We start from the raw sequence: 18,653 nt of genomic DNA on the forward strand, positions 1-18,653 counted from the left end.
CTAATGAACAGTCGAGCACTTTATAAAGAACAAACTCTTTCTTCCACGTTTTCTAATAGAAAAAAGAGAATTGCCATTTGCATTCTCGTGAATATTTAATAATGTTCTGTCTTCATTTGATTTTGTTTTCATCTTTCTAATACTGATTTTCTTACCTAGAAGTGTACAGCCTGGAGTGTGTCCATTTCTTTATGAAGGTTAACCTTATTCTCTTCAGTTTATTGCTTAACACAGTCCATTATTTCATTATGGGTTGTTTGTTTGTTTGCAAAGTCCCTCCTTAGGTGCTACCACATTAGTGCCTCCACAGATTAATCTGATGGATAGAAATAAAATGTATGAAATAATACCTTCTCTCTAAACCTTCCTGTCTGTCTCTCACAAGCACAGATTTGAAGGCAGCCACATTACAGCTCTTGGGTGGGATTCTCACCTGATAACCATTTATGCATCCACTTGTTTGTCGGATATATAGTGTGTTCATGATACAAAAATGGCTCAGGCATATCCCAGCTCTGGAGAGAATTTCCAGGGTCCAGAAGGCAGGGGTACGGGCTGAAGGACTTAAGAGAGAGATACTTAGAATGTCCATCCTCTGGTTACTCTGTCTAGTCCTTAGTTTTGCCAACCCTGATTCATCCTGAGCTGACCCCCAGGTGACTTTTACTTCTATGTTGAATAATTTAAAAGCTTAAACATCACCTAGAATGTTAAGGAGGGAAAAAATACCCGTAATTCAGTATTTTAAACTTGGGGTAAGGTGAAACACTGCTTTGACTTGGCCAGAAGTAGAGAACGGCACAGTGCCCGCTGACACCTGAACTTTGAAGAACACGCTCACCATTCTGTTCTGTATGGTGAGGACACCTTTCAGGCTAGAAGGTTATACATAGGACCTGCTGGGAAGCTTGGGAAAGCTTTACTTTGGAGATTTGCTTCTGTAACAACCCAGTGATCCACAGGAGGGCGACAGAGAGCACAGAATGGATCCATTCCTGATCAAGGTGAGAACAGTGAGGAGGGTGTGCAGCACTCCCCGAAGGTCTCTGAGAGTGATATGCCTTGCTGACAGTGGAGTACCTCGGAAAGGCATGCAATAGAACCATGAGCTTAATTGTTTATGATGCTGGACAGTTTCTTGGAACTTTCAGCCAGAACAGGCATGCCCAACTCATGAATCATAGCTCAAGTCATCATTAATTTCTACCATGCTGTGGACTTGTGCCCTAATCGCTGGTATCCCTCACCGGCTCTCCCCTGCCCCTTGCGTCCCTGGCACAGGGCTTATCTCTGAGGAGATGGTGCCTCTCTAGAAGGAGATAAATTTGCTTCTGGGTGTGAACTTAGTCCCTTGAAGTTAAGTTTCCAAGTCCATGGATCGATAGCAGACATTCACATACATCCTATTCTTGCTCACTGAAAAGCAAAGTCCAAAAGTGATTCTGGAATTGCCAGTTAAAAAATTTTGCCTAAATTTCATTTTACTATGTAAGAATCTTGTTCATTTCTACAAATTGTCCCCTTTACCTATCCAACCTTAGTGTTACTTTTTCCAGCTTGCATTTCCTGCCTTACTTAGCTTACCTCAGTGTCCCCTGACATATAGTATGCTCAATCTCAGCTTTAGTTTTTCACTGATTCCTATCTCCTTGAACTGTTCTTTCCCAATAATTATTTTTTACCTAATTCTTTAAGGCCCAGCTCTGGTTCGCTCATTCCAACAGACCTTCCAGGAATGATTTTTATCGGGGTCTTTCTCTTCAGTGGTACCTGCTGGTCTTCAGTGTGACCATAGAAACTAGGCAAAAAAGCCTTCACGATGTAACTGCCATACACTGCCTGAGTTGTGTGTTGGTGGCAAGGATTCCTTTGAACCCCATTGTGCTTTATAAAGAGCTAGATGTACTCCGTGACTGGTTGATCCCTTTGTAGCTGATTGGACCTATTTTTGTTGTTGTTGTTCCAGTATTTCAGAAAATGTACGTTTCCTTTTCTTTGGATTGTCCTTTTATCCATGGGTTCATCTCTTCTGTTCATCAGGTCAAAAAAATTCCAGTCATTTATCGAGAGCTGTTTGGTAAAGAACCACAGCCAGCGACCAGCAACGGAACAACTGATGAAGCATCCATTTATACGAGACCAACCTAATGAGCGACAGGTCCGCATCCAGCTCAAGGACCATATCGATAGAACAAAGAAGAAGCGAGGAGAGAAAGGTGAGGTGCACATTTTTATTGCAGCGAGGGAAACAAAAGACCAAGTGTCATGGGCTCTTGATGTGTTTGGAGGGACCGAGGGGATTTCAGATAGCCTGCATTGTTCTTTACTGTGCGGACTGCCTCAGAGATCACAGCCTGTGGGCATCACCAGGGGCAGGCTGCTGAAATGGAATCTTTCATGAAAGAATAGAATTGCAAGAAGTAGTACCTTTTCCAGACAGTGAACAAGTCGTGTTGAGTGATACTAGGAAGTGGTTTAATATAACAAGTGATTTTCTTAATTTAAATGAATATTCATGTTTCAAAGGCAAAATCTACAGAAGACAGGCAACCTTAAACACACACATACACACACACACATCTAATTGACATTTTTTCAGTACTGGCACTTTTCACCATTTAAGTTTTTGTGCTCTGAGGCTCATTTCTAATTTAGGTATTTGGAAGTCAGAAGGACTTTTATTATAGTCACAGGAATTTTAAGGAGGTTGCCAGGCTACTATACAGAACATTGCGTTTTCCCCTTCATTTCATAGATTCAAAACCTCTTTTTTCTTATGGCTCTATCTGTTGTCCCACCCTGTCTTTTCACTGCATCACTGGAAAGGCATGAGTCTAACTTGGGGTCCCGGGACAAGGTTGTTTGAATAGAGACTCAGAATTCCTTAACTAGCAACCTGACCAAGGTGAACTCACCTGGTCTGGGGCAGGTTTTATGACTTAGTTGGGTAGGGCAGTAGGGAAGGTTGAGGATGGGAAGGAAAGGGGGAGAATGCAGAGAGCAGACGGGGTGAGAGCTCCCTGGTGGTAGCAGGAAGGGGCGGCTGGCAGTGAGGTGGAAGTTCCGGTCTGATGAAGCGAGTGCTGAGCGTGGGTGGGTGGAGCAGAGGGGAAGGGAAGAGGCCGAGGGTGGGAGGTCCATGGTGATGAGCTTGTCTCCACTTCTGTCCTCTCCACCTTTCTCCTCTGCTCTTCCTGATCCAGAGGCAGCAGAGGAGGCTGGTGGGCAGCAAAGAACAGAGGGTGCCCTCCTCTTGTAGTAAGTCCCCTACTTAAGAACGAGTTCTGTTCTGAGAGCCTCTTCCTAAGTCTGATTTGTTCATAAGTCCAACAGAGTTAGCCTGGGTACCCAACTACCACAACCTGCTATGTAGTACTGTACTGTAATAGGTTTATAATAACTTTTCACACAAATAACATGTACATTAAAAAAGCAAACACAAAAAAGAAAACATTTTTAATCTGACAGTACAGTACCTTGACAAGTACAGTAATACAGTACGCCAGCTGGCATACTGGAGCTGGCATGCACGTTCGCATCTTTGAAAGTTCACAACTGTGTTTGAATTTCTCTTCTTTGTCTCTACAGCTAATATCTGTCACATGGCAAAGTATGAGCAGGGTCCTAGGGGTGGGGAGTGAGCAGTGTAAGAGTCAGGACTGGGCAGAGGGAAGATCAGCAAAGGCTAAGGGAGGAGGAGAAATCCTCAGTGAACATTTCAAGGAAAGAGTTCCTTCTTTGCAGACAGCCTCTGGGACTCAGGGGAACGTGTGGTCAGGTTGGACTCAGGAGCAGGAGGTTTTGAGGCTAGGCCAGAAAGGAAACCTATCTCCAGCTCTTAGTGGCTGGAGAGGCGTGACGTGTCAACGAGAACCCAAGGAGCTGGGAGGGCAGCACAAGATGCACAAACTAGGCATGGAGAGAAATACATGAGTCGAGGTTAAAAAGTGCCAGGACTGATTTTTCAACTGCTACTCATAAATAGTGGTCTTGGGCCACTCCATGAAGTCAGAATTTCAAAGGGAATAGTTTAGAGCAGTGTATCAGACATGTAGCCCATTAAAGGCCAGCTTTTCTAAAAAGAAAATTTATTCTCCTATACATACGTAGATTAGGTTAAGTACTTAGACTCTTGTTTTCACACTCAAATTCTGAGTTCAAATTCTACTTCCACCCCTTAGTTATGTGAACTCCACCCCTGTTTTCTCATCTTTAAAATAGGAATGGGGGTATAAGAATAATGACTATTCTCTGGCATTTTTTCAAAGATTAAATGAGATAATGCATGTAAAATGCTTACTACAACTTCTGGCACATAGATGTACTCAATAAATATAAGCTACGCAAAGAGCTGATTCATTGGAAAAGACCTAATGCTGGGAAAGATTGAGGGCAGGACGAGAAGGGGGGCGGCAGAGAATAGGATGGTTGGATAGCCTCATTGACTCCGTGGAGATGAGTTTGAGCAAACTCTGCGAGATAGTAAAGGACAAGGAAGCCTGGCATGCTGCAGTCCATGGGATCGCAGAGTTGGACACAATTGAGTGACTGAACAACGAATACTTATTTAGAAACTTCTATATTGACATAACTTTACAGTAGTATTTAGAGGTACTTTCTGAGATCTTGTGACCTCTTTGCCTCTGAACTCTAAGAATGGATAAAGCATGTTCCTTGGGTTGTTTGCACATTTTGGGAGCGCAGACTCTGGACTGGGACTCAGAACTCACCATCCTGTGACAGCAGACTATTTTTAATGTGTTCCTTCTCTGCGGAGTAGAAGAGTAAGATTCTTGGTAGTAGGCATATTCAAGAATTGCATGGTGAGTTAAGGAACTTAATTCTATTTAGGATTAAGAGATACCAACAGCCTTTTTCTGTCTACTCCAAGAAAGAGTATTGCCCAAATGAGACTTCCTTCCAGTTGCTTGATTTGATAAGTGACTTAATTTGCTCCTTCTAGTACTTTTTCATTCTCTTAGTAGCTTTAAGACCAGTTTTGGGGAGAATCAAAAATTTTAATATGCATTGTTTAAGATTTCTTAACCTGATACTTAGGTTTCCCTGGTGGCTCAGGGGTAAAGAATCCCCTGCAAGGCAGGAGCTGCAAGAGATGCAGGTTCTATTCCTGGGTTGGGAAGATCCCCTGGAGGCGGGTGCAGCAACACGCTCCAGTATTCTTGCCTGGAGAATCCCATGGACGGAGCAGCCTGGCAGGCTATAGAGTTCATAGGCTTGCAGAGTGGGACATGACTGAAGTGACTTAGCATGCATGTGCAAGTTAATACTATTTTTCCCTTAAGATATGTTGAGACATGCTAATTTAAGACAGCAGTGCAAAAGCAATCATGCTGGATTCTGATGAAGTATTACAGATGAGGAATCTGACAAACAAAAGTTTTACCCTACTGAGGACAAATAATTAGATTAATTGTGTGCCTCTGTTTCTTGCTTTAATTTACTTTAATAGATGAAATTTCTGCAGTTTACTTTGAATTCTCTGTTGCTTTGTTTCAGGAAAGTTTGGAATATTAAACTTTCAATGTGGAACTTTGAAACATTTTATGAAGGGTCTTTACATTTTGGTGGAATAATATTTTTTTAAAAGTGGCCTGAAAGCTTCATACATATCAAAACATGTAAAGCGAATTTTTATGATTTTTAAAAATACACTTGAGGTCATCATGCTATGCCTTCCTTTCATCTTCCCTTATGGAGTAGGATGGAAAGCAAAGTGTGTTTGTGATCAAATTCCATAGTTCTTATCATGTGACTGCTGCCTCCTGGTGGTAACGTACGCAAATTGCAGTTTCAGTTGCTTTTCAGGGACACAAATGTCTTCAAAGTTGTAATTACTAACCCACAGCTATCAACGGATGATAGCCCTGTGACCACCTCCCTTGCTTAAAATGAAAAGCTCCTCCAAAAGGCTCCCCACTGCCCACAGAAAAGCCTCAGCATGTTAAAGATCAGCAAGTCACATCAGACCTGCCGACCTTTCTCACTCCATCTGCTTTCTCACACCAAACATTCAGAAACCAGTGTTTCCCGAACATTCATGCACTATAGTACTGCAGCCTAACTCAGGTAGTTATGTTGCTTAGAATGCTCCTTTTTCAGCCACTTTCAGCTTCCATCTGCCTGTAAAGGGGCTACTGACCTTCCAAGGTCCAGCTTATTTTCTCCCCTAAGACCTTGCTGTTGCTTCCCCATTTTGACCCATGGACTTAGCTGCTTTTTTCCTCTGATACCTCATTGCTCTTTTTATGTATTTCTATTTAGTATATAATGTGGTGAAAAGAATGCTAATTATAAAGTTGGGAAAATTCTGGGTTGAATTCTAAATCCAAATCTCAGATTTATTAGTCATATTACTTAGCCGCTTATAATCTCAGTACCTTTGCTTGCAAAATGGGTATCATGTTAAAGGATTGTTATGAGAAGTAGATGAGAGAACATAAGTAATCTAGCATAGTGACCAGCCATGAGTGATACCCAATAAAAATTAGTTATTTTTCTTCATAATCATGGTAACTCTGATTATATATTTGTCCATCTTGACCATCAGATTCTAATCTCCTCCAAAGCAGAGACTCAATCTTATTCATTATTGCATGTTAACTCCCTTAACATGTTTGTGAATTAAATGAATGTTCCCAGTGGGTCAATAAAAACACATTTAACCCTATATTTTTAGTCACACATGCTGTCAGAAGTTTCTTTCTGTTCTTGAGATAGTGAAAGGCAATTTGTGAGTCCAGTTAAGTTATAATAAAATTCCTACTTAAAAAAAAAAATGATTACTACTGTCAGTAAGTTAACAGTGGCCCAGATTGGGTTGCTGCTGCTGCTGCTGCTAAGTCACTTCAGTCATGTCTGACTCTGTGTGATCCCATAGATGGCTGCCCACCAGGCTCTCCCGTCCCTGGGATTCTCCAGGCAAGAACACTGGAGTGGGTTGCCATTTCCTTCTCCAATGCATGAAAGTGAAAAGTGAAAGTGAAGTCACTCAGTCGTGTCCGACTTCACGACCCCGTGGACTGCAGCCTACCAGGCTCCTCTGCCCATGGGATTTTCCAGGCAAGAGTACCCAGATTGGGTTAGGTGCTTCTATAATGGAAGTTAACAGGAACTGAGAAGTTCTGTTTCAGCTCCTTGTCTTCACTTGCATGTGAATGCCAGGCATTACAGAGAGAGCCTAGAGTCAGCCGCAGCGGTCTCAGATGTTAATTCCATGTGCTTGAATCCAGCTGGTGGGTACTGTTGGACCTCAAGTCAGGAGCCCTGGAGCCTGCCCCAGGTCAACATTTAGGACAGCCCTTTGGGGCTTGGTTTACTTGTGCAGGAAATGAAGGGTGGGCTTTACTGAGCTGCAGAGCCTTTTGTGCACTCACCTTCCGTGGGTCTCTCTTTAGATGAGACGGAGTATGAGTACAGCGGAAGTGAGGAAGAAGAAGAGGAGAATGACTCCGGAGAGCCCAGGTAGGCAAACAAGACCCATCCTCTCATTTCATATTGTGAATTGTGCTTGTGTGAAATTCACATCCTTCTGATTTATAGGTTCATTTTTAAGAATCCAGCAGGGTGGTCTTATTTAATTTATTGCCCATGCACGTACTCATTAATTTGGGAAAACTTCCCTAGGCAGGCTGTAGGAAAACATGGAAATCAGCATCTTCTTTATCTTGTCTTCCAAGATGTATTTCCTTGTTTCCTTGTGTACATAACACTGTAGAATGGGGAGGAGGCAGTTAGCTGGGTAATAGTCTAACAGTACTGCACACTGCAGCTTTCTGGAGACCTAAGTGGTATTTTTTAGATTTGAGTTATTCAGTCTACTACTTCATAGCTTTGAGACACTTAGGCGGCCACGGTCCTTGTCACATGCCATGGTATTTTCACCACAGCCTAATCCAAGAGGAAACAGCTTCCAGGAAGTCAAATTACATTCTTAAGGTGAGCCCTAAACAGAACGCCCACGCCCGTTCCTGCTCTCATATGTTAACTCCCAGAATCAAGCGCTACTTTATTACCATCATCCCTATGTTTTAAATTTCACTTGACTTTGATTCTGACTTTTGCCTAGTCTGTGTTTATAAATAATTGATGCCAGTGTGCTCACACCACCAGGATTTTTCTTTTTGTAAGAGAATTCAACTGATGGCAGTTTGGTGAATCAAAGAGCACAGCCATGCACACCAGGGCAGACGCAGTGTTCACGTGAAGCAAGATCTGTTGGGGAAATGGACAAAGTAGAAGGGTCACTGGGGTATATTGAGGTCTCCACACTCTAGCCATCCAAGGGTGGAGCCCAGTACTCAATAAGGAACAGATTCTGTATGACTGAGGCAGATCAGCAAACCAGCAAAGGGTCCAACTCAGCCACCGCTGCTGGAGTGAGCTAGTGCATCCCTTTTCTGAGCTAACTCGGACCTAACCAAGCTGGATTATTGCTAAAACTACTGGAAGAGAACAGAACTGAACTTACAGGGCCATCCATTTTTCTCTTTTCACCTGCTATGGGAATCTTCAAGGTCAAAGACTGAAGGAGAATTCTTTCCTTCCATCTGGATACTTAACATGTTGGCCGCCCCCAGTTTAGCTGCATAAAGATGACGACTGCCAAGTAGTGATATGGAAAATAAACATTCTTATAAAGCAAAGGACCAAATGCCCTGCTTTCCGAGAAGTTGTACACTGTTTTTCTAAAGCTTGCTCAGACAAACACATCAGCCCTTCTGATCACTCTCCATGGAGCTGAGACCCTTGTCTTAACTAATACTTGCTATATCACATGTTAGGAGTCACTTAATGGGTGACCTAGCTGTCCCTTAACACTTCTATAATTGTAACATGTCTATATATGACACTGAAGATTATCTTTCAAGTCCTGTTTTATGGGCACATCTAATTAATTTTCATGAAATCCTGAAAAGTAAAAAGGGACAGTGTTTATTTCATTATGGAAATGAGGTAATGATCCAACACTGGCAATCAGATCACACATGGAGTTAATGATTGGGTGAGTAATACAGCTCAGATCATCTGACATTGATTCAACATCAGGTAATATTAATAGATCGTCGTCATGTGCACAGGAGGCTAAGTTCCCTAAGCCCTTCTGCCTTTGCACAGAGCATGTGACCATCGTTTGGGGTTGGTTTAGAGTCCTCCACAAAGGCTGTGGTTTTAAAGGAGACTCATTAGTAGGCTCCAGGCACTATCTGTGAACCAAGCCTTTTTATGTCACTTTATAGCAGTATTTTGGGCTTCCCAGGGAGCACTAGTGGTAGAGAACCTGCCTGCCAATGCAGGAGACATAAGAGATGCAAGTTCGATCCCTGGGTCAGGAAGATCCCCTGTAGGAGGGCACAGCAGCCCACACTAGTATTCTTGCTTGGAGAATCCCATGGACAGAGGAGCCAGGCGGGCTATAGTTCATGGGATTGCAAAGAGTCAGACACGACTAAAGCGACTTAGCATGCACGCACGCATTTCAGTACCTCACAGAGCATGCTACCCGCTCTCTAAGACAGAATGATCCCCTTGTCAACCACAAAACCCACTCTTCCCCTGTCATTCCCCATCCCAGTTTGCATCACCACCACAGCCCAGATGCCAAGAAAAACCTGCAAGTCATCCCTCACTCCACACATTGGATCCATCAACAGGTTTTCCTAACTCTGTCCCCAAAGGCTTCTCGCAGCCTCTGACCCTACCACTCCCACCTGATTAGTCTCCACCTTAGGGTCACTGCAGTGGCAGCCCAATGGGTGGCCTTGCTTGCCCTCATACACCCTGCAGAATAGCATCTCCTGAGCAGCCAAATGAACCTGATCCTGTTACTTTCCTGCTGATAAATGTTCCACACGTGGCATCCACAGCCTCCTGCTTTACCCTATCTCCCCGTCTCTGTCCTCCTCTTGTACCCCTCTTGCTCTCATTCACTCTGCTCTGGGAAGCCTGCTTGGGGTTCAGTCCCCCACAAAGGCCACCGTTGTTGCCATGACAGGCCTCTAAACTTTTCCTTCTGCCCGGAAGAGTCTTCCCCTACCTCTTCATGTTCAACATTTAGGGCTTAGCTCAACCATCACCTTCTAGGAGAGGTCTTCCCTGATCTAAAAGAGAGCCCTCATCCTCTCCCCAGCTCCCAGCCACTGTCCCTCTTAAAACATACACTTTTTTGTCTTCGGTAGAGCCTATTAATATCTGAAATGATGATGTTTGTAGAATGTCGAATTGTTTGTCTCTCTTCCCCACAAGAAAATAACTAGAGAAAATATGTTTAGTTACTGCTGTATCCACTAGAGCCTATTAGAGTGCCTGCCACATAGTAGGAATTCAGTGATTATTGAATGGATTTATCTCAAGAGGAAGCTGCCAGAAATATTAAAAAGACTAGGTCTGTTTGAACAAGTAGGAACATTCCCCTCCTGGCTGGGCTGCTGTGCAGAACCAAGGAGTCTATAGCTTGCATTCTAGGAGGTGAAGTGGTTGAGGAGATATCCATCTATGTAGAGCAGGTTTCCTCGCTGCTTCTGATTATTCATTTTTATTTGTTGGCTTAGTTCTTGCTTAGTTCTTTCTCAAAAGTGAAAATAAACCAGTCTGGGACTCAGGGCTTGCAGTACTCAAAAAAGCTTTTAGAAATAGAGGGTGAGGAAGGAGCTCTGTGGACCTTCCTGGAGAGAAGTGATGAATTCAGGAATGGGACAGCTCTGTGGCGATGGAGACAGCCTGTGCCTGCAGTAATCACACTGAAGGGGAGGCTGGACTTGAGTTAGTTCCGTGGGCTCTGTTTCTTTGCCGAGGTGAGCAGTGGAATTGATGGAGGCTCAGAGAGCCTGTGCTTGGCTCTCCTTCTCCACGGGGACCCCAGGGTAGCGATGCCCCCACCCAGAGTGGGCCCTGATCTGTCTCCCTGTCCTGCGCACAGCTCCATTCTGAACCTGCCCGGGGAGTCGACGCTGCGGCGGGACTTCCTGAGGCTCCAGCTGGCCAACAAGGAGCGGTCTGAGGCCCTGCGGCGGCAGCAGCTGGAACAGCAGCAGCGGGAGAACGAGGAGCATAAGCGGCAGCTGCTGGCCGAGCGCCAGAAGCGCATCGAGGAGCAGAAGGAGCAGCGGCGGCGGCTGGAGGAGGTGAGGGCGCGCCCTGGCACCTGGGGTCCTTTCCTGGGTGCCCACCGTGGCCCTGGGTCCCCTCCTGAGGCTGCAGCCTGCTTGGAGCACTCACGCCTGAGCTGTGAAGGAGGAGGTGGCCAAGGGCACTTTACCAGCAGGCGTGGTGTGACCTTGATGTGGTCACATCAGAAAGACAGGTGAAGGGTTCAGCCCCTTCCAGTCTTACTCAGGCATCACCTTCTTAGTGAGACTTCCTTGACCCCCTCACTTAAAATCTCAGCCCCTCCCTCTAGCATATCCTGTCGCCCTTCCCTGTTGAATTTTTTTCTTATGTATTTCTTAATCACCTTCACACCTGAGTACTTTATGTCTGTCTCTCCCCACTAGAAAGTAAGCTCTTTGTGGACAGGATGTTTGATCCCTTTTGTATCTCTCTTTTTTCCCCCTTTTATCACTGTGTATCTCAGATTTATGTATCTAGATGTGTATGTGCTTAGTCACTCAGTTGTATCTGATTCTTCGTGACCTCATGGACTGTGGCCTGCCAGGCTCCTCTGTCCATGGGATTCTCCAGGCCAGAATACTGGAGTGGGTTGCTATTCCCTTCTCCAGTGGATCTTCCCAACCCAAGGATCAAACCCAGGTCTCCCGCATTGCAGGCGGATTCCTTACCATCTGAGCCACCAGGGAAACCCCATGTATCTAGATATTAGTGTCTAAAACAGTACCCATTACATACTAGATGCCTTCTAAATATTTGTGGAATGAAGGAGCTAATATATGAGTGAATGAGTCAGTGATCAAGAGGTGGAATATAGGCGTTAATTAGAACACAGTGAACCAGGCAGAGACCTGGCAGAGAAGTGAAATGTCAAGTGTGGAAAAGCAGGGCCTGCCTGCTGCTTCTGTTTTGTTACTGTTCTGAATGCTGGAGAAGGCGTTTCACAAGTCCTTCCACACACACCTTGATACAGGTGTTCAATGCAAGGCAAGCCTTGCCCACCTATGGCTCTCTCTTTCTAGAGAAGCCTGTCCTGTAGCTAGTGGGCATGACTTGCCTTTGCCAACAGGCATGCTTCATCTGTGAGGGCACCTGTACCACCAGCCAGGCTTTTCTGCATGGCTTATCCTAGGTCAGACTCTCACGTGTGGTCTTACAGTTGTTTATTAAAGCCTTCTTCTAAGAACTTTGGTCCAGGGCCTCCTTCCTGTGCCAGGTAAATCAAAGTCTCTAGACAATTAGGAAGCTGAGTGACCATAGCTGTTGGGGAAGTTGGATGGCAGATGAAAGGTTTCACTGAGTGCACGGTAATGGGGGAGTGATTTTACGATTCTCCCAAACACTGTCTTGCTCCTCATTAACAGATTACTGCAATTCACTTGCTCCGTCAAGTGGCCACTGCAGTCAGAGGGTGGTGAATTGCAGACTCTGGGAGCAGATTGCTTTTTAAATGGTACATCCAGGTCCAGCCTTCCTGGCTTAAATCAGTGAGGGCCTCTGTTCCGGTTTGCAATAAGTCCCATCAACCTCACTATGTCCCTGGAGTGTTAATATGCAGACCAGCAACACCCAACAGTTACAATGATTGAATGACTTCTTTATGCCAAACACTGGGTGAAATGCTTTGCTTAACCCAGGATCTCATCACCTGCTATCATCCCTTTATATGTATCTTACCTCTTGTGCAAAGAGCACATATCTCTATTTAATAACAGAAAAACTGAGGTTCAAGGAGGAGAAGTCATTGGTCCCATGTCGCAGAGCCAGGAAGTACAAAGTCAGGATTCACACCCAGGTCTTCCTGCTTTCCATAGCCACACAGGCCCTGAGGCAGTAGGTATAGATATGTAGTCAGAGCCTTGAACTGTGATCTGCACAACTGAACCTTGTAAGCATCTGCACACAGCAGCAGGCAAATGAAGCTCTTTCCAATCTAAGTAAGTCTAGGATGTTGTTGGCATGACACACACTCAGCCCATGAGAGGTTTGAAGGTCACCTACTGCTCTCTGTTCTCAGAACTGCACTGTTGTAGACAGAGGTGCTATCGTGCTCAGGGTCGGATGCCTTCAAAGGAGACAGCTAGGGCAGGGCGAAGGGAGGTGTGGGTGTTAATCAGCCAGCTCTCAGAAGTGAAGTCCAAAGTGGAGACGTGGAAGTGCCTGCATCACCTCCGGTTACTCTCTTGGGCACACACTGAAATTCTCAGACCAGTCCTTGCAGCCCTCCCTCAGTGTCATCTCCTTCCGCCCACCCAGGCAGGCTGCAGCCTCTTGCAGGGGCGTTCAGCCCAGCAGTGCACCATTTCCTTCAGTCTCTTGAGTCTCCCGAGGGCCAAGGGCCTCTGCTGTTTGGATCCAAGACTTACTCCCCCTGACTTCTAATCAAACCTTTCTCCTAAGCCAGGCAGTCCTCCCCAGTCCTGCCTTTCCTGCTTCTTTCCTGGCTTGTGTTTTGTTCCTTCCAAGAGCATTTCCTAGGGCCTTCACCTCATTGGCGCATCACACTCTGAAAATCTTGACCATTTGCATTTACCCTGTCTGGCTGGTGAGTTCCTTACCTAGTGATTTGCTGGACTGTCTCAAGCTAAAGGTACTTGGGCTTCCCAGGTGGTGCTACTGGTATAGAACCCGCTTGCCAATGCAGGAGATGCAAGAGACATGGGTTCAATCCCTGGGTTGGGACGATCCCCTGGAGGAAATGGCAACCTGCTCCAGTATTCTTGCCTGGAAAATTCCAAAGATAGAGGAGCCTGACAGTCTAAGTCCATAGGGCTGCAAAGAATCAGACCCAGCTGAGCACAAAGGCATTTACCATTTAACTTAGAAAGTCCCCATTGTCATCCCATAAAACATTTAACATAGTCAAGTAGGCAGACATGTACATGTATACATACACACACACACACACACACACACACACATATAGATTTTCTTCTTTTTAAAAAATTTTTACACAAGAACTCTTGGCCTTTGAACCTAGATCCTCAGTTGGCACGAAGTCTTTTCAGAGAATGCATCATATTATTTTGTTTTAGATTTTCTTCCTTTCATACTTATTTTGACTTATTTAACATTATATGTTTTTTTTTTTTCTTTTCATCAAGCTGCTAGAATGGCAATTCCTAACAATTATAAAGCACTTAACCATAGGACAGAGACTCTATCCAGTACTTCATGTCAGTTGTTTCATTTAACCTTCAAAATAATTCCCCATCTAAAGATAAAGCAGCTGAGGCTCAGAGAGGTTAACAACTTGCTAACAGTCACACAGCTTGAGACAAAACCAGGTTTCAAGCCCAGGGGACTGGACTCCAGAGCCCAGCCACTGTCACTGTGTCTGTCCTGCCTGTCCCTTGGTAAGCCAGGGCCAGTGTGCTTTTCCATAGTCTTCTTCTGGCCCCAGCCTCTGTGGTCTTTTATGCTGAGAATTTAAGGATCTCTGAGCAAGGTCAAAGAAGCTGTGCCCAGTAGGTGCTCATCTTCGAACTTGATTCTGTCTTTCAGTCTGCCAGTCAGAGCTCCTGCCAAGGCCTCCTCGTGTCTGTTTTTTGCTGCATTTTCTGGAGCCTCTAATGGATGCAGGAGAAAGTTCAGACTCAGTGGAGCACAGCATCCAGGGGGGCACACCCTCTATGTCCCTGCAGGCACAGAAGGTGTGCACGGCAATACTTTGCTCTGGGCAGCCACGTCTATGCGCCCCAGCTTCTCACCAGAAGCAGAAATGCTTGTAACCACAAGGCATCAAGGGATTATACCACCTTTATCTTTTGATCCTTTCTCTTACCCCTATTCCTCAATAGAGAAAAAAGGAAATGCTAAATACTCAGATGGCTGTAAGTTCTGAACCCCTGGGTAATGACTGTCCCTACCGCCAGGACTTCTCTCCTGCCTCCTGTCCTGCTGGATCCCATCCACGCCTGCTGCCCTGCCCTGGTGACCACTTCTGGTTCTGGTTCTGAGTAGGAACTCACACCACATGGTCACAGACAAGCAGCCAAAGTCCGTAGTTAGGCTTGTGGCTTTCACTTCAGTGTGAGTCAGGCGGCCTTGTGCTGGCACCCTGCAATACACATTCCCTTTCCAAATAAAGGCCCTTCAGACGCCTCATTTGGGCTTCCCAGGTGGCACAGTGGTATGGAACCTGCCTGCCAGTGCAGGAAACACAGTTTCGATCCCTGGGTCAGGAAGATTCCCTGGAGTAGGAAATGGCCACCCGCTCCAGTATTTTTGCCTGGTAAATTCCATGGACAGAGGAGCCTGGTGGGCTACAGTCAAGGGGGTCTCAAAGAGTCTAACACAATGCACAGAGACAACCCTTTGGTGACATGAGGCTGTGTAGGTTGTACTCTTCGACTTCCACAGGGATTTCAAATGTCACCTCTGACCAGAGGTTTCTAAGGAATCCCTGCCTGTCCTTTGCTATTTATAGGTAAGCATGTGGTTCTGGCTAGGTTCTAAATCAGGATCTGCGTATTCTTAGAAGGACTTTGACTGTACACTGAATTGTGGTCATTTATCAGCTTCATGAAAAGGACGTGGCTTCAGGCCAGTTACATGGTAGGCACACAACTCCTCTTTGACCAATAATAAAGTGCAATTTATAACTAAGTTCCAGGAATCTGATTAAACCTAGCTAAGCTGAATGAGCCCATCAATAATGAGGAAAAGCACGTAGAGGGCTTCCTCTATCTTTTCTCAGTTCAATAAAAATTTCTGACTCTTGGCTTAGACAGTGAACAACTTTTCATGGAGTCAGAGTCCAGGAATCAGGACCTTGAGGTATTGGGGTGCCTACTCTGGTCATCTTTTCAGACTAACCTTGGGAAGATGATTTGTGATGCTTGATTCTTCTCAAGAGTTTTGAAATGATATTCGTAATTACTATATATATTTTTCAACTTGCTGAGAGCCCTCTATACCCTCATTTGGGGGAGAGTATCTTTCAGTCACAGAAATGAATGACACTGACCCCAGGAGCGTCAGCCTGCTCCGTGGTAGTAAGCTTTAATCTTTAAGCCAGCTAGGTCTCATTTGGTGCCTCAAGGCCTTAGTGACATCAGCCAGTTATAAAAACAAACTGGAAGATATTCTATCACTTTGGTTCCATCACTAATAAAAAAATTTAAATACAACAAATATCTCGTTGTCCAGAAATAGTTGGGCACTGACATACAAAATGAGAGCCTAGAGTCTAAAATTCCCTATAAGCCTCTAATTTTTTATTATGAGTGCCTGGGGCTTTTAGGTCTTACCTGGTGGCTCAGACAGTAAAGAAACCACTTGCAGTGCGGGAGACCTGGGTTCTGTTCCTGGGTTGGGAAGATCCCCTGGAGGAGAGTATGACAACCCACTCCAATATTCTTGCCTGGAGAATCCCTATGGACAAAGGAGCCTGGCGGGCTACAGTCCATGGGGTCGCAAAGAGCTGGACATGAATGAGTGACTAAGCACAATATGGAGCTTTTAGGGACTGTAGGCTCAAATGTTTCTTTTTTTAAGCATGCAGTTGAATTAAAACTTTTTAAATTCAAGTGACTGCCTATTCCTACAGGCAGTCACTTGACAAATTTAGTGAACGCTTAGCTCTACTGTGCAGACAACCATGCTGGCCATTGGGAATGGCCTGCCCTTGTACAGATGAGATCTGTGAGGGAGACTGGCATTGGGCAAATAATCATCCAACTAACCGTTCATGACCATTGCCAGATTGCTATGGTAGAAAAGAATAGTGTGGTATAGGAGCAGGCCGCAGGAGTGGGCACCTAGACTGGCGTGGAGGCCTGTCGGTCAGTATCCAGCCAAAGGCAGCAAGGGGCGTGCAGGGATGCTAGGGAGGGAAGCCAAGGCACAGTGTTAAGCCTGGTTAGGAAATGTCATATTTTGCTCTAAGAATAGTGGGAAGTCGTTGACGTGTTTCAACCAAGGGGATGTGATCGGATCTGCATTTTTAAAGTGAAACTTCAGCTGCTACAAGGAAAGTGATTGGGAGGAAGCAACAGTGGATAGGAGAGACTGGTTAGCCCAGGCCGGAGAGGGCGGTGCTTTCAGGTGGATGGTGGTTGGGTGGAGATGGAGGAAAGAGATGGAGAGGTGGAGGAGGATGGAAGGTGGAGATGGAGATGGGCATATTTGAGAGAGACAGAGCGTATAGATTGTGCAGGACGTGGTGGTTGATGAGATGTCTTCCATGAAGGAGGGTGGTGGTCACAGAAGGTTCCCCAGTGTCAGGCTGGAGCATTCAAATGGAGGCCCAGGTTTGGGTGCAAAGGATGAGATTGGTTTGGAATGTAGTAAGTTACACCAGTAAGTTAAAGATGCATCTGGGCCTTCCTGGTGGCTCAGTGGTAAAGAATCCACCTCCCCATGTGGGAAACACAGCTTTGCTCCCTGGTCCAGGAGGATCCCATTTGCTGCACAACAGCTAAGCCTGTGCACCACAACTGTTGAGCCTGCGCTCTAGAGCCTGAGAACCACAACTGCTGAGCTCACATGGCACAGCTACTGAGCTCACATGCCACAGCTACTGAGCTCCCATGCCGCAGCTACTGAAGCCCGTGCGCCCGAGAGCCTGTGCTCCACAAGAAGAGCCACCACAATGAGGAGCCTGCACATCACAACTACAGAATAGCCTGGAATAACCACTGGAACTGGAGAAAAGCCCGTGCAGCAACGAAGATCCTGCAAAAATAAATAAATAAGTAAATAAAAAATTTTAAAAACAGATACGTATGGGGCAGCCAGTGGTGATAGCAAAGATGCAATTGGATTATAGAGATAGAGCCATAGAAGAAGGATCAAGAATGGGAGAAAAATGGGAATTACTGGTTTATGGTCATGGAAGTAGACACTGAGAGGATGAGAGTCTGGGAACTAAATTCTCTGAGAACTAGCGTAGAGCAGGAGAATTGAGCACAGAAGACTAATGAAGATGTAGGTTTGATGTTGTTGCAGAGAAAACCAAATATTCAAGTGGAGAATAGAGTTATAGGGCCAGCTTTGCAGAATGCTGATCAAAGGAGTGAGCCAACAGCATCTCTTCATTTCAGTGACAAATAGGACATCCAAAATATAGTTTTGGTGTCGTACTCTCTTGAAAACACAGTTGCTTCCTCTCTGCTTTGGGGGAAGGGAAGCAACCTGCTCGGCAAGGCAGAAGGTCTGGATTTGGGCCACTGTGTGCCACCTGCTTGCCCGGGCAACTCTCTGATCCCCGCAGAGCTTACTGAGCTCTATAGGGAGGCTTCTAACAAAGTGTGTTCCCACCACCAAACCTGTTGTGAGGATTCACCAGGAAAATGGTTGTGAAAGACTTGGCTTTATCAACCAGCAAGAGTCAGGAAGATTCCCTGGAGGAGGGCGTGGCTACCCATCCCAATATTCTTGCCTGGAGAATCTCATGGACGGAAGAGCCTGGTGGACTACAGTCCATGGGGTCACAAAGACATGATTGAAGTGACTGGGAGCACACGCAGAAGCTCCACAGATCTCACACTTGATGGACTCGTCGAATCCAGGTTAAACGTGGCCAG

At 45.4% G+C, this 18,653-nt stretch overlaps 1 protein-coding gene across 15 annotated transcripts in view; it reads left to right on the forward strand.

The window, feature by feature from the left end:
• The window catches only part of TNIK (TRAF2 and NCK interacting kinase), a 402,112-nt gene that overhangs the window by 291,821 nt on the left and 91,638 nt on the right, over nt 1-18,653 (forward strand). For all 15 annotated transcript variants that reach the window (XM_069560230.1, XM_069560234.1, XM_069560249.1 and 12 more), the window contains exons 10-12: nt 2,041-2,216; nt 7,416-7,482; nt 10,937-11,141. In XM_069560230.1, coding sequence (XP_069416331.1) covers nt 2,041-2,216; nt 7,416-7,482; nt 10,937-11,141 — 448 coding nt within the window. The remainder of the gene's footprint in view (nt 1-2,040; nt 2,217-7,415; nt 7,483-10,936; nt 11,142-18,653) is intronic.

The sequence above is a fragment of the Ovis canadensis genome, chromosome 1 (assembly GCF_042477335.2).
Source record: "Ovis canadensis isolate MfBH-ARS-UI-01 breed Bighorn chromosome 1, ARS-UI_OviCan_v2, whole genome shotgun sequence".
Lineage (NCBI taxonomy): Eukaryota > Metazoa > Chordata > Mammalia > Artiodactyla > Bovidae > Ovis > Ovis canadensis.